The following is a 16062-nucleotide window of genomic DNA, read 5'->3' on the forward strand; positions in this document are numbered from 1 at the left end:
AATTGGTTTTTTACATCAATCAATGCTTTAACACAAGTAGGAAAGGTTAGTATCTGAAGGGTTAGTGAAGGGTCATGAATGCTGGAACCACTTGCTTCAGAGGGGTCCAAGGGTCACTCTGACATGCTCTGGAGCTCTGGGAGCCTTCCTCTCAGCCGCTGTCTGTGCCAGGGCTGGGACAGCACGGAATGGCACCCGCGTCTGTCTGTTGCTGCTTCAGGGCTAGACTGTACTATTGCTCTGAATTCCATGGTTTGATCATTCTCTCTGATGTTGGCTCATGTTTAGGTGGCTGTGGAAGAACTACCAATATGTGTTGGCCTTTTACTTTGCCATCCAGGAGATCAACAAGGATCCGCACCTGCTCCCCAACCTGACCCTGGGATTCCAGTGGTACAATGCCTTTCCCAGTGAACAGTTCACCTTATGGAGCCTCCTGTACTGGTTGACTGGGAACACTGGGAATTTACCTAACTACACCTGCCAAACACAAGGCGTGCAGCTGGCCACCATTGTTGGAGCCACTTCAGCATTGTCCATTGAATTTGGAACCCTTCTGGAGCTCTACAAGACCCCACAGGTCAGTGAGTTTTGAATCTGGAGAGAAATGTTTGAATCTTTCTAACCCGTTTGGAATGAAGACGGCCCAGTGTGCACATCTGACCTTGTTGTGGAAGGAGTCACGCCTTTGGGGGGACATGTGATTAATCCTAGTGCAAGCAGAATGAGACAGGGGAAAGAGAAATGAATATTGAGATTCTGCCTAATTTCCTGCCTAGTTTCCCCTTATGCTACTTCCGCGTGCTGGTTACCACGTCTGTTTCATGTTGACACCTGATAGTTTCTAAATGATGTGTCCAGCATGCTGAAGTATCCTGTTGAAGGAGAACATTATTTAGGTGTCACCCCAAAATCATTACAGCTGGGGATATAGACTTCCACTTCTGCTTGTGTTTTGGAAAACATTGGTTGTGAAGGTGGGAAGTCATATTTTAAAGATTTATTTTATTACAAAATCAAATATACAGAGAGGAGGAGAGACAGAGAGGAAGATCTTCCATCGATGTTTCACTCCCCAAGGGAGCGCAACGGCCGGTGCTGCACTGATCCGAAGCCGGGAACCAGGAACCTCTACCGGGTCTTCCACGCAGGTGCAGGGTCCCAAGGCATTGGGCCGTCCTCGACTGCTTTCCCAGGCCACAAGCAGGGAGGTGAATGGGAAGTAGAGCTACCGGGTTTAGAACCTGTGCCCATATGGAATCCCAGTGCATTCAAGGCGAGGACTTTAGCCGCTAGGCCATGCCGCCAGGCCCGGGAGTCATATTTTAAAAGACACATTTATGTGTCTAGTTGGAACTCCAAAGGGAGAGATGATAAGAAAATGCATAGAGGTCTTTGATCCACTGGTTCAATGCCCAGAGTCCCACAGCGGTTAGATCTGATCCAGGCACAGCCATGTGGCATGTGTCATTTGAGTTGTCCAATGTGGCAAGAAAGGTCCTAGTTCTTCAGTCATACGTGACTATGTTTAAGGACATATTAGCAGGAAATTGGGTCAGAAGCTGATTACCCTGGATTGGAATGGGTTCTCTGACATGGAATTCTAGTATGGAAATCAGCAGGTTAACCTACAAGCCCATGGGAGTGTTGAGATTACATTGTAGTAGATAATTATTCTTGAGTACAATGGCAGATTTTCTCAGCATTTCCAGAGACCATGCCACATACCCATGCATTCAGACATGTACTGCCTTCCATCTTTATTTGAGGAGAAAGGCAAACAAAGAGCACCCATCTTCTGGTTTACACACATGCATGACAGATGTGTAGAGCCAGGAACACATGCCAGTGAACATATGACCCAATTAGTTAAGTCAACATTACTGCCTCCCCAGAACTATCTAGCATCTCAGAAAGATGTTACCAAGGACCCCAACATGAGCCAGAATCAAGACATGTGTCTGTCAGACATAGGTTACCTTGTCATCAGAAGGAAATTTGCATTGCAAAATTGCTCTGTCCCTGACTAGACAGGGTTTAATAAATATATTTGAATGGAAGCATTAATTTCCAGCAGGAAGCAGTGAGCTCCAAACATCAGGGATTAACACAGTAGAGATTCCTGTCTGATTCACAGTCAATTCCAACAATGATTACTCTGCTCCACCAACGACAATCCACTAGAAGGGAAAGACCATGATCTTGGTCTCAGCATAGGTCACAAAGAGGAAACAGAAATGGATGTATCTTCTTTAAAGCTCTGAATGGAAATTGTATTTATTGACCTGAATGAATGGGCACCCAGCCATGCTCTTCTTTGTGATCAGAACAGTAGGATGTTTCATTTCTATTGTACACTTTCCTCTACATTAAATATTGAATGGCTCAAGTCCACCCTGGGATAATTGTTTTCATTCAAATCCGGATTGTATACCCAGTTCAGATGAGGTTGATCTTGATTTTCTGTGCTTTCAGCTGACCTTTGGTCCTTTTGATCCCATGCTAAATGATAAGAAGCAGTTCCCATCCCTCTATCAGATGGCCAGCAGTGACCACTCTCTGGGCATTGCAATGATGTCCTTACTGCTACATTTTGGCTGGACATGGGTGGCACTCTTTGTGTCTGATGACATAAAAGGAGAGCAGTTCCTACAGGACATCCAAGCAGAGATGCTGAAGAGAGGAGTCTGTGTGGCCTTGACAGTGAAGCTCCCTGTCACCAAGAGGCTGTATCAAGAGAGCGATCTGACATTCATGAGCAGGATCCAAGCTTCGACTGCAAATGTGCACATCCTCTATGGTGATGTAAGGGCCCTCATCAGCGTGGACATTTCAGTGGAATTCTTTCTAACCATGGGGAAGGTGTGGGTGATGGCATCCAAGTGGGACATCGTTGTGTATGAGACAGACCACATGCTGCACTCTTTGCATGGAGGCTTCTCATTTTCCCCCCACAGGGAGGAGATCCCTGGCCTCAAAGATTTTCTCAAGACAGTGGAGCCTTCTCTCTTCCCAGAGGACTTTTACTTCAGTAAATTATGGCTCTTGCATCTGGACTGCTCCCCAGCAGGGTCATTTTGTGGACGCATTGGAAACTGCTCACCGAATGCATCCTTGGAGTTTCTTCCAGCACACATTGACCTGATGACCCTCTCTGACTCCAGCTATTTAGTCTACAGTGCAGTGTATGCAGTGGCCCACGTCATTCACACGATTCTTATGGAGAAAATGGAGTTGGGATCTCTGGGAGAAGCAGCCCAGCCAATGATTCTACCCTGGCAGGTAACCCTTCCTCAGAGCAGCACAGGCATTGGCCACTTGATGTACTTAGCCTGTGTTTCTTTGGAAGGCAACACATAACACTTCTTATACCTCAAGGTCAGCATGATTAGGTATAAGGAAGATGGGATCATTTCATGAGTTACATTTCCATGTGTAGTTGTCTGCCTTTGCTATAGAAACCAGACATCACAGATTTTGAATATTTCTTTTGTAATTAGAAATTCTTTTTAAAATGCTTTAGTGTAGGATGCAATGCTACCAAAGACCCAGTGCAATATGGGATAAAGTTTATAAGATAAAAAAGTGATGTATTGCTTTTATGGAAAGTCAAAATATAGAGAAATGCTGACCAAACACTTTTTCCTTTCCTTAAACACATTCTGTGTAAAATTGAAAATTCTGATACTTTTGTCATTGATACATCATATATAGATATTCCATATATCCATATATGTGATTTTTTTGGAAATTTCTACATTAATATCACAAAGTATGGGGTTGCAGATAATGTTCTTATTATGGGGAAGTAAGGTAATGTCATTTACATGGTATGAATAGTGGATCAATATATTACTTGAGTATCATCTTCATAGTTTATAGTCACTGCAAGTCAATTTCTTTTTTTTGAAGTATTTTTTATTAATTTTTAATTTATTCATTAATTACATTGTATTATGTGACACAGTTTCATAGGTACTAGGATTCTCCCCCCCCTTCCCCCCCCCATGGTGGATTCCTCCACCTTGTTGCATAACCACAGTTCAAGTTCAGTTGAGATTCCCTCACTGCAAGCATATACCACGCATAGAGTCCAGCAACTTATTGTCCAGTCAAGTTCAACAGCTTCTTAGGTAGATCCTCTCTGGTTTGAAGACAGAGCCAGCAGAGTATCATCTCAATTATTAAAAGCTCCAACATACCATCAGCAAGAATTTACATCATTATGGAATTAATTGACATAGTAATGAGTAACCAATATGTTAAAAATAAATGCGAGTTCCTTTGTGGCCAAATGGGCCAAACTGGAAACCATAATGCTAAGGGAAATGAGCCAATCCCAAAAGGTTAGATACCACATCTTTGCCTTAATTTAAGAGGATATGATGTTATGTTAAACATGTTATTTTATTAATATTATGTTATATGTTATGCATAAACTAAAATTGAAATGTCAATGAGGCGGTCACAGAATGTGGTTAAGAGCCCGCATTTATTTTTAACATATTGGTTACTCATTGCTAAGTCAATTAATTCCATAATGATGTAAATTTTTGCTGATGGTATATTGGAAGGGTCTCCCTCAGAAGCCGTTGAACTAGGCTGGACAGTAAGATGCTGGACTCTATGTTTGGTATATGCTTGCAGTGAGGGAATCTCAACTGAACTTAAATTGTGGTCATGTAACAAAGTGGAGCAATCCACCATGGGGGGAGGGTGTGGGGAGGGGAGGGGAAATCCCAGTACCTAAGAAACTCATACAATGTAATTAATGAATAATAATAAAAAAAGACACACATAGACTAAAAGTAAAGGGGTGGAAAAAACACTTCACAGAAACGGAAACTGAAAGCAATGGGAGTTGCTGTACTAATACCAATAAAGCAATTTAAATTAAAGACTATTATGAATTTAAAAAGATCATTAAGTAATGATAGAAGCATCAGTTTAGATAGAATATAGCAATCAGCTCGTGTGGCATATTCTTCTAGAGAGATCATACATTAGGCTACAAAGTAAGCTTCAATAGATTTTTTTAAAGATTTATTTATTTTTATTGAAAAGGCAGATATACAGAGAGGAGGAGAGACAGAGGGGAAGATCTTCCGTCCAATGATTCACTCCGCAAGCGGCCACAACGGCTGGAGCTGAGCCAATCTGAAGCCAGGAGGCAGGAGCTCTTCTGGGTCTTCCAAGTGGGTGCAGGGTCCCAAGGCTTTGGGCCGTCCTCGACTGCTTTCCCAGGCCACAAGGAGGGAGCTGGATGGGAAGTGGGGCTGCTGGGGTTGGAACCGGTGACCCTATGGGACTCCGGTGCATGCAACCACTAGACTACTGCGCCGGGCCCTCAATAGATTTTTTTAAATTGAAATCTTGTATGGGTATACCTATCCAAAGGAAAGAAAATCAGTATCCCAAAGAGATACATGCACTATCAGGTTTGTTGCAGCACTATTCATGATAAATGTAATGTTGGATATTTGTATGAAGAAAATGAAGTTACACATGCATAATGTAATAATACTTAGCCATGGGCCCGGCGGCGTGGCCTAGCGGCTAAAGTCCTCGCCTTGAAAGCCCCGGGATCCCATATGGGCGCCGGTTCTAATCCCGGCAGCTCCACTTCCCATCCAGCTCCCTGCTTGTGGCCTGGGAAAGCAGTTGAGGACGACCCAATGCATTGGGACACTGCACCCGCGTGGGAGACCCGGAAGAGGTTCCAGGTTCCCGGCATCGGATTGGCGCGCATCGGTCCGTTGCGGCTCACTTGGGGAGTGAATCATCGGACGGAAGATCTTCCTCTCTGTCTCTCCTCCTCTGTGTATATCTGGCTGTAATAAAATGAATAAATCTTTAAAAAAAAATAATACTTAGCCATAAAAAGAATACAGTCTTATCACTTACAAAAAAAAATGCGAGTTCTTAACCACATTCTGTGACCACCTCATTGACGTTTCAATTTTAGTTTATACATAACATATAACATTTCATTTACATGGTATGCATAGTGGATCAATATATTACTTGAGTATCATCTTCATAGTTTATAGTCACTGCAAATCAATTTCTAAAAATTAGGGAAACATGATATTTGTCTGTTTTGGGCTATTGTATTCCCAGCAGGCTAATATTGGCCCAATATGCCAGCAGTAACTTTACCTATAATCCATGTTGAATTAGACACTTGTGAGAAAATAGAAATGAATTGCATACAGTTTCTTGAAATAATAGGATATGGACTGTGAGCTATTCGACCCACTTCCCTGCAAAAGTGCAAAGGGTTTTTTCTTACAGGTGAGGCACAAGAGATCAATCCATCTAAACTCAGGAAATGTTTGAGCATTCAGAGAAAAGTCATGCCCTATCCCATAAGAGAATCTGGATACTGAGCACAACCAAGAACTCTTGTTAAGCACCTGTGCCCTACCACAACTAACTCAGATACTCTCCCTGTCTGCAATTCTGCTTGTCCTCCAGCTCCACCCAGTTCTGAGGAAACTCCAGTTCAGAAACAGTGCTGGAGATGATGTATCCTTGCCTAACTCAAGACATGGCGTGGCATGTTATGATATCCAGAATGTTGTGAATTTTCCTGCTGGATTGAACCTGCTGGTGAAAATTGGAGAGTTTTCCTCCCTCAGTTCATATGAGCAGGGGCTGCTCATCCATGAAGACCTGATAGAATGGCCTGCTGCCTTCAAGGAGGTATAGTTCTCTTTGGACGAATGATACCTCCTAGGGGGTCTGAATGGAGCTGTTTGAAAAAATTGTGAGGTGAACACTAGGTTCTGTTGTGGTACTTTGGAGAGGATTAAGGAAGCAGCAATGGCCGTGATGTGATAACTTCAATGGATGCTTCGGGGGAGAGGATTCAGTTGTGACCTTCAAGTGAAAGTGAAATGTATGTTGTGAGAGTGAATACACTGACATGCTTTGGAGTGGCTGATAATGCTGCAAATCATGCCCACTGGTTCTCTTTCCCCTTCAGACTCCTCAGTCTGTGTGTAGCCAGAGCTGTGGTCCAGGGTTCAGGATCTTGCCACAGGAAGGAACACCCATCTGCTGCTACACCTGTGTGTTCTGTCCAGAGACACAAATGTCCAATCAGACAGGTAAAATATGCAGAAATTCCAAAGGATATAGCTTTACTTTTCTTATCCTTTCTGCATAAAAAGACAACAAAAGAGGTTTACTGGCAGTGTGGGGGTGAGCTGCACCATAGTTTTGAATGTACATATGCATTCGCTCATGCAATCTCTTTAGGTTCATTGTTGGCACTTCCGTATTTGTCTGGCATTCCGTAGAGTAATGGCAGCCTCAGCACTCATTCAGAATGGTATCAGTGCCTGCCAGAAAAGAGTCCTCATCTGAATGATGTAGGTAGATAAATTGCGTTCTAACTAAAAAATGTCAGTGACATAATCACCATTTTTCCTTGAGCACATGGGAACTTGAATACAATACGTTTTACATCCCGGTTCAGAAACATACGGAATAGTTTCTGCTTGTGTGAATATCACATTGACACGAGGATGGTTCAGAATTATGTCTTAGGGAATTATCACACACCTCATGGCACTTTGAGTATATAAAGAATTCCTTTAAAGTAATGATATTCCTTAACTTGAAAAATAGAATTTCTCCATCAGTAACTTGATGAATTTTGCAAGACACCCAGATTTCCCACCATGACAACATCTGTATTCAAATCCAAATTTCGTTTATTCAATAAACTAAAACACAGCATCACATAGAAAGATGATCAAAAGTTTTCCAAGAGAATGAAGATGTTAAATGAGGATGCGCATGCTCTGTCATTTACCATATGAAGATTGAGAGCATTGGATTTAGTAAGCTTGCCATACGTGTTTGGGGCTGCTTCTGTCTGGGAGGGAAGGCTATGACGTTGATGTTCCTAGGCAATAAGCAATGGTGACACAGGACTTGACATGAGGGAGACTTAAAGGGGTGGATGAGGTGAAGGCTGGAAGGATCCATGTCCAAGGGATCCTCATCCTGTCACAGAATGAGCCCACCTTAGCACATGTCTATTAAGATCTCTTTGGATGTTTCTTCTCATCAACAGATGAGCACTCTGCCCAGGTCAGAAAGGTAGAAACAGGCTCTAGTGCGCCCCAGTACACATCACAACTGATCTGTATTTTAGGTGCATTGCAGAACTGACCCATTTCACAACAGGGAAAGATTCTGAATTTCGACAATGGACACCCTGAATTTCTCTCTTTCTATAGATGCAGAGCAGTGCATCCAGTGCCCAGAGCAGGAGTACCCAAACATGGAGAGAACTCACTGCCTCCACAAGCTGGTGACTTTCCTGGACTTTCATGATTCCCTGGGGATGGCCCTGGCCTGCACAGCTCTGGCCCTCACTCTCCTCACTGTTATGGTGTTGGGGATCTTTGTGAAGCACAAAGACACACCCATCGTCAAGGCCAATAACCACACCCTCAGCTACATGCTGCTCATCTCACTCCTCCTCTGCTTCCTCTGCTCCTTCCTCTTCATTGGCCGTCCCAACACAGCCACCTGCCTCCTAAGACAAGTCACATTTGCCCTGGTGTTCACACTGGCTGTTTCTGCCGTGCTGGCCAAAACCATCACTGTGGTCCTTGCCTTCAAGGCCATGAAACCTGGAAGGACCATGAGGCGATTGCTGGTGTCAGGAGCCCCAAACGCTGTCATTCCCATCTGCTTCCTCATCCAACTGACTCTCTGTGGCATCTGGCTGGCAACATCTCCTCCCTTTGTGGACACAGATGCACACTCTGAGCATGGACACATCATCCTCTTGTGCAACGAGGGCTCCATCACTGCCTTCTACTGTGTGCTGGGCTTCCTGGGCTCATTGGCCCTGGGCACCTTCACTGTGGCTTTCCTAGCCAGGAAGCTGCCTGACACGTTCAATGAAGCCAAGTTCCTGACGTTCAGCATGCTGGTGTTCTGCAGTGTGTGGGTGACCTTCCTGCCTGTGTACCAGAGCACCAAGGGGAAGGTCATGGTGGCCGTGGAGGTCTTCTCCATCTTGGCCTCTGGTGTGGGTCTCCTGGGCTGCATCTTTGTCCCCAAATGCTACATTATTCTCCTTAGACCTGAGAGGAATTGTTTGGAAGGTTTCAAGAAAAAAACACGCTCTAGGAGATTCTAATATATATATTTTTCTTGTTCTGCTGTCATATTGTGAGAGATAGGACCCTACAATCATTATTGAATTTACATGCATGCCATAAATATCAATAAGTAAACTCATTTACTTAAGAGATTGTATATACAGCATTTAGCTGAGTATCCTGAGTTAATAACATCATCTTTGGTCTGGCTCCTGGTCTGTACTTCTGACCTTTGAGGTTCCTGGAAGGAAGTGGTGAAGCCTCATGTGCCCCGGTTCTTGTCACCCAGGTGAAGATACCAAGTTTTTCTCTTTGTTGGTTGTGGCCACAGCCCTGATGAGGCATTGGGATGCATAGATATGAGGTGTAGAATGGGAGACATCTCTGTCTCTGTCAATAGTTTTCTGTTGCCTCCATTTCAGAGTAAGTGATGATGATTTGAAAAAGCATTTATATTCAGTAAAAATAAGTCATGTTGTAAGTGACATTGCATTTGCCCACAAAGAGTACAATTGTCATGTCATTTATAGCCCTGAATGAACATGAAATATGAAGACTGAATTGCATTTTGTTCAGTTGTCACGTGCAATCAATGTAAGTGTTCATATTTTATGACTTCCAAGTCACACAGATTTTATATTTTGTACCCCTGGCTTGTTGCTCTGCAATTTGTGTGTGATTTCTTTGCCAGTGACACGAGTCTCTTTGTCATGTGGTGTTACTCTGTGGGGACACTGGATTGGCTAAAAGCATCTTAATAAATACTCACTATCAATCTATGTTGGAATGTCTTCATTCATGTAAAGGGGAACTTCAATCATACATGACACTTATTCTACACTTGTATGTCCGTTAGCCAATGCATTTCTTTATGTTCTAATTTGGCTTTAAATTTTCTTCTTCCCACTTGCTTGGGGACACAATTGAGTCTTGATGGATGTCGAATATTCCAGCCATAATGAACCATTTCAAGCTGGGTTGGTACAGGCTCGCTCATAGTGCATATTTCAAATGGGTGTAAATTGGCTCTCAGCTTGCAAGTTATCTAGAGAAACACTTCTATCTATGGACTAAACCAAATTTTATCCCCTGGTAAACTCCCTACAATAGATTTCAGCATTACAGCTCATGCTTCAGGGACATCTTCTTTTAAAAAAATTTTTAAATATATTTTTAAATTGGAAAGGCAGACATACAGAGAGAAGAAATAGGCAGGACGATTTTCTGTCTGCTGATTCACTCTGCAAGTGAGTGTAATGGCTGGAACTGAGCTGAAGCCAGGAGCCAGGAGCTTCTTTAGGTTCTCACGCATGGGTGCAGGGTCCCTAGGTGTTGGACTGTCCTTGACTACTTTCCCAGGCCACAGGCAGGGAGCTGGATGGCAACTGGGGCTGTTGGGATTAAAACCAGCATTCATATGGGATCCCAGTGGGTACAAGATGAGAACTTTAGCCACTAGGCTACCACACCTGGCCCTTCAGGACATCTTATATGCTGTATCATAGAATATTCCTAGTTGGATCCAACAGTCCCTCATTGTTTCCATGGAGAGGATCAGAATGCCTCCCACTTGAGCACATGACAATCACTGATGGAAAGCTACAGTAGCTTGCTTAGTGCACTCAACCCTGTGCTTGCCATTTGGATCTTCTCATTTGCACATATTCCTGCCACCTTCATCCACTCCCAAGGAAACTGAGACACAAGCACCCCTGGAGAGCACATATGTCAGATGAAAGAAGAAAGCAGAAGGCTCAGTAGGATACCCTGGGTGGGGCGAATCCTCCTGTGATCTTGGGTTCCTTGTGAACCTTGGAGCATTTTCTTCCCAGAGTCCACCTGGCTGAGATTTGCTCTTGAATCAAGTCATGAGTGACTTGTGCCTCTCATTTAAAGAGGGATGATCCATTTTCTGCACAAGGGGGTTCTGGGAGCAGTTCTGAATAGAGATCAGGTGTGTCTTCTCCAGGTTAGCCCTAATTCCCCTTTCAGACATTGGCTGTGGGGGAGGGAAATTTGCTTCCACGTCTGAGCTCTGTTTCTTTAGTTCTAAGGGGCAGGTACTTTCTTGGGGTCCAACATTCTGAACCATCTTCACTCTAGAACTCTGCCTCACTCTAGAACATTGTCCTATTATCGAAAGCTCTGTGTAATCTAGGCAACCTTGTAACACAACACTTCCACTTTAAAACATGGAATTGCTGTTCTATTAGTAATGTTATATGTTGTTACATTAGCAATTGCTGGACTTTCGTCCTCCCGTCCAACTAAAACTTTATAGGCCTTGCTCAACATCTCCCCATTATATACAATCCACCTTAGTCTAAGGTGGTCACTGTAACATTCTCTTCTCCTGTGAGTCTAAGTTTGTGTTCAGATGTGTATGACATCATGGAGTAATTGTCTCTGTCTGTCTTCGTAGCAGAAGGTCCTCCCTGTTCTTTCACTGTGTGACGAATGACAACCTATTCTTTCCTTTGGGACTGAAATGAGATTTTTCAGTCTCTCTTTAGGCTGAAGAGCAAACTACTGTGTATGTGGTGATCATATTCACTTTGTCCATTCATCCTTTGATATATATAGCTCAGTTAATTTTGTAATGATAGGAATAAGATTGCATCATATTTATGTTGTGTTAATTTCATTCCATAACCATGATGTTCCATTAACGTGAACTCACGAAGATATGTTTACCAAGGATTTCATGAATTTATCTTCTCGTTTTACACAGAGAAATTGAAACCTCAGAGATTTTTACAGAGCAAGGCCAGGGTGATTAATTTAGTATTCTTTGTTGAACTAAAGAGTTGATTGCTGTGGTTTTAATTTTAGTTTCATCATCACAGGGTGCTTCTTGAAAATGAAAAGATGTTAATAGCCAGCATTCAACATTCCCTATAGGTGTGGTGGATAGGCTGTCCTTAGGCAGGAACCTGGGCAGGAGCTCTTAGCACAACCCCACCCATTCCCTTCCTTACAGTCTAGGGAACACCTGGGATCTATTTGAAACCATGGTGGGGCAAGGCACTGTGCTTCTGAAACATGTTTGGATAAAAAACGTCAGAGTGACAAGGGAGGAGGTGGGACATTGCTCACCAGAATTCACATTCCACTCACCTGTGGGATTTTGTTGAGCCCCAAATCCTTTCCAACATCAGCAGAAACCAGTGAGTTCATTCCAACATTGACAACAGCTGACTTTGTGTCTAGCAGCTGTACTTGGGGATCAACTTATGGCCCCATGTCAGCCAGTAAAGGGCACAAAAGTGTGAATTCGTCACTGGCCAAGGCATTATACAACCAGAAACCCAAGGACACATATGGGAGCATGTGGTGGTGTTTTTGGACCTCATGGTTGGCAAAATAAAAGGCCAGCACATATTGGTAGTTCCTCCACAGCCACCTAAGCAGAGTGGCAGTAACACAGAGGAGGATCAGACCGTGGAATTCAGCGCATCAGCACAGCCATACCATGAAGCAGAACAGGCAGGCTCAGGTGCCATTCCGGGTGTCTTGTCTGTGGCACATGAAGCTGCTGAGAAAAGATTCCCAGAGCTGTGGAGGGTTTTAGAGTGGACCTTGAACATCGTCAAACTCAGCAGAATCAGTGCTCATGTCCCTACACCAGCAAACCTGGATCCTGGGGACACAGACAGGAGAAAGCAACTCGGTATTCAGTGATTTCTGGAATACTTTCAATACCTCTGGCTTGTCGATCATTTCCAATATTTGAGAGTATTGTCCTCTCAAATAGATCCACCAAAATCATGTTCCTGAGCCCTGTCTACAGGTTTCACTGAGAAATGTCAACTTCCATGTCAGCAACCAGTTACATTATATTTGACTGACTGACAAATTAGTATTTTTCATTGTGAGAATATTCACGGCATCCAATTTGTTTTCATTCATTGTGTTCTCCCTGCATGCATTCTATTTTTTCCATTTTGTATTCTTTTTCTGAAATTTCTCTGCATTTTTCCCTCTTGCTTGGGCCAAAGAATGGGCTTTAATAATAATGCTCGAGTGTTACATGTCTGAGTGGAAGTTTTGTTCTCTCAAACTAGGTACCTTTGCTGTTACTCCTAAGAGTGTATTGAATATGCCCCAAAGCAGAGCTTTCAGCTCAGGTGCTAGCTTTGCGGACCCATGAATCCCGACCTACCTGCCGGTTGCCGTAAGCACAGCTTCCAGGCCTGCATGGGCAATGTGACCTGGGATTGGAGAGCCCACAGAGATAGGCATGCCTATTTATCAGTTACAATGTGGTTGTTGGGTGAGAGCACCTTCAGAACACCCTTATGTCTTCTATTTTTCACTCCTTATAAGTCTGTAATTCTCTCTGATAAGTGAACATCCCTCACCTGATTGATTGTATCTTTGCAAAAGAAAACTGTCGTCTCACCCCTCGGTGGTCTCGGGGCCTGCTGGTTAGGAAACACCCAAGAGTAATGTTCATAAAAGGCAGAGGCATGCAGGCGGATTGGTGGTATACTGGGCACAAAGGAAAGACTGAGGAATGAGGACACACTGAAAACAGGAATGAGGATTGTGACTGTGGTGGGCTAGCTGCAGGCTGACCAGCAAGTCTTTGAAATCAAGTACTAAAAGCTGTTGAGAAAAGCACACCTCAGGATCCAACAATGTGCCCGATAATTCCAACTAATAAAGCAGCATGCAAATAACAATACTCCTTAGCTTATTCCACAGAGTTGCGCAAACTGAATGACATTTGAAGTGTCCAATATTGGGTGAGGTGTAGGATATAGATTTAGAATGACACTGAGTGTTATTATAATGGACACAATAACAGGATGTGGACCAGGTACGGGGATATACATCAATAATGTAGTACTAAGGATGGAAGTTTAATCAGAGCTGGGGTAGGAAGATTGTGACCGCAGAGCTCTTTCCCAGGTCTAGGTATAGTATGTTCACAACTTGTCACAGTGAACACTCAGACTGCATGACTAGAACTAATACTGACCTCAAGCCCATTTTCCATTCTGGGAGATGGTAATATGCTCTCTTGTGCTCGTCAGCAGAGGTTGAGACTAGAGTTCTAACTGCCCCACTCACTTCAGAATATTCAGGAGTTGATGAGGAGTCAGATCAAGGGAGTGGGTATAAAATATCACCTCTTATCTCCTCACCCAACCTCAGGTTTTGGCTTTTGCACTTAGGCTCTCCAATCTCTCTCTTTGAAGGCACGAGGGAGCAAACAAAAGCGTGGGAAGGAAAGAGTATTAAAGGCAAAGGAAGGGAGTGTACACCAGCCTTCATTGTAGTGCCTTTGTGCACCTTCTCTGGATATTGTTTAGAATTCTCAAGAGCAATTATACATGCAGACACAAGTGCGTACACTTGCACACACACACACACACACACACACACATACATAAATGCAGACATAAGCACACTTCACAGACCATTCAACCTTGGGCTTACCTGCTTTCACTTCAAACTCTGGCTGGGTTAGGAAAGATAAACCTATCCTGGCTGCTTCTGGCTGCATGTAGTAAAGGGAGAAAACCCACCTAGAACCAGGTCACCCTCGGTGTCGATACTGGGGCCCATTGCCTTATAGCAGCTCTGGTGAGGGCTGCCCTGTGAACTGCGCAAAGGGTTCAGGAGCAGATAGAACAACATTGCAGGCAACAGTATGCTATGGCAACCTAATGCAGGGGTCAAGCCACAAGCCCCTGTGGATATTAAGAGAATGCAAGTTGCCTTCCATGTGTCCTCTCAGCTCCCACCTGGCAGGCTAGACCTCCATGTAGGTCATCACTGTTTGTAGTATTATTGAATGACTTCAATTGATAGTGTATGCAATTTTACTGAGGCACACAGGGACACAAATCCAGAGGTAGATCCATTCAGTGGACCCCCTAGCACCGAGGCCTTGCCCTGATGTCCTTGTCATCAGATCAGCTGTAGCTTCTATAACTGTACATTGCTTTCTGTTTCCTTCAGCAACTCAGGGGATCGCCATGACCTGAGGCCCTGAACCTGCCACTGATCATGATGAGCAAAAACGCCTCTAAAAACACCTGCTTTGTTTGGGCTCTGCAAACAAGGTGGGACAGTAGCTCTGTCAACATTTGCATACTGGGTCCAGATGATAATATGTACGTTTGAAAGGCTTGGAAGTTTTAGAAAGAGTTAGTTTTAGAAATTTAACACACACACACACACACACACACACACACACACACACACACTCAGTTTCAATATTTCATGTGATGCTTTGTCAAGAACTTCAAGTATCAGTCATGATAGGGCACCCATCCAACCCATGGGGGGGAGTGATGTATACTCCCTCACCAACCGGGTGTGCTGCAGCTGCAGAGGTTAGTGTGGCAGGAGCTCTGAGCAAGCTTTTCCACACAAGCCTGGTTGCCACTTGATGGAAAAGAATCCTAGCGATTCAGCCCAACAGGCATGGATTTGCCACTTGGATTTTTCTGTGGGTCGCACAAGTGCCTATTCAAAGGGGTAGTCTTCAGAGTTTTTAAAGTGAAATGAAAGTTCAGTTTTATTGGGACAAGATTTATAAATCCATGCAATAAACTGCTCAAAATTCACCTGTCTTGACTAAAGATACCTTATAGTATGTGCTAAGCCCATCCTGATAGACATGTACATATGGAATCACACAGTTCTACATCTACATGCTATTAATAACTCAAGGAAATTTCAAAAGAAAATCACGTAGGTTGGCTCTCTTCTTCCTGGACACTTACATGACAATGTAATTTTCAATTGCCCTTGTAAGGATCAGTGTGAGCAAATGCAAAGCTTCAATTTTCTGATTACAGGTAATCAATAGAATGTGATGAAGACCGTGTCTTCTGGGTCACATGTGCATTCTACAGGACGTAAGTGATATTTCATTGTTTAGACAACTCTTCTGTAAGCCTTCAGAAGCTTGAAGACG

General features: G+C 43.6%; 1 protein-coding gene across 1 annotated transcript; it reads left to right on the forward strand.

Moving 5' to 3' along the window:
• The first annotated feature begins 206 nt into the window (after positions 1-206).
• LOC101523717 (vomeronasal type-2 receptor 116-like) lies at positions 207-9325 on the forward strand. Its single transcript, XM_004596024.3, has 5 exons — positions 207-580; positions 2476-3282; positions 6478-6705; positions 6989-7112; positions 8253-9325. Exons 1-5 carry the CDS (start codon positions 281-283, stop codon positions 9164-9166), a joined length of 2373 nt encoding a protein of 790 aa, XP_004596081.3. The 5' UTR covers positions 207-280; the 3' UTR covers positions 9167-9325.
• Positions 9326-16062: the final 6737 nt, after the last annotated feature.

This window comes from Ochotona princeps, chromosome 33, assembly GCF_030435755.1.
Source record: "Ochotona princeps isolate mOchPri1 chromosome 33, mOchPri1.hap1, whole genome shotgun sequence".
Lineage (NCBI taxonomy): Eukaryota > Metazoa > Chordata > Mammalia > Lagomorpha > Ochotonidae > Ochotona > Ochotona princeps.

What these genes read in the sequence shown, in the direction of transcription:
- LOC101523717 (XM_004596024.3), top strand. Translation starts at nt 281, where the DNA reads ATGTTTAGGTGGCTGTGGAAGAACTACCAATATGTGTTGGCCTTTTAC. An exon ending in AGCTCTACAAGACCCCACAG is followed by an intron (nt 581 to 2,475) that starts GTCAGTGAGTTT and finishes CTGTGCTTTCAG; the next exon opens with CTGACCTTTGGTCCTTTTGA. An exon ending in CAATGATTCTACCCTGGCAG is followed by an intron (nt 3,283 to 6,477) that starts GTAACCCTTCCT and finishes CTTGTCCTCCAG; the next exon opens with CTCCACCCAGTTCTGAGGAA.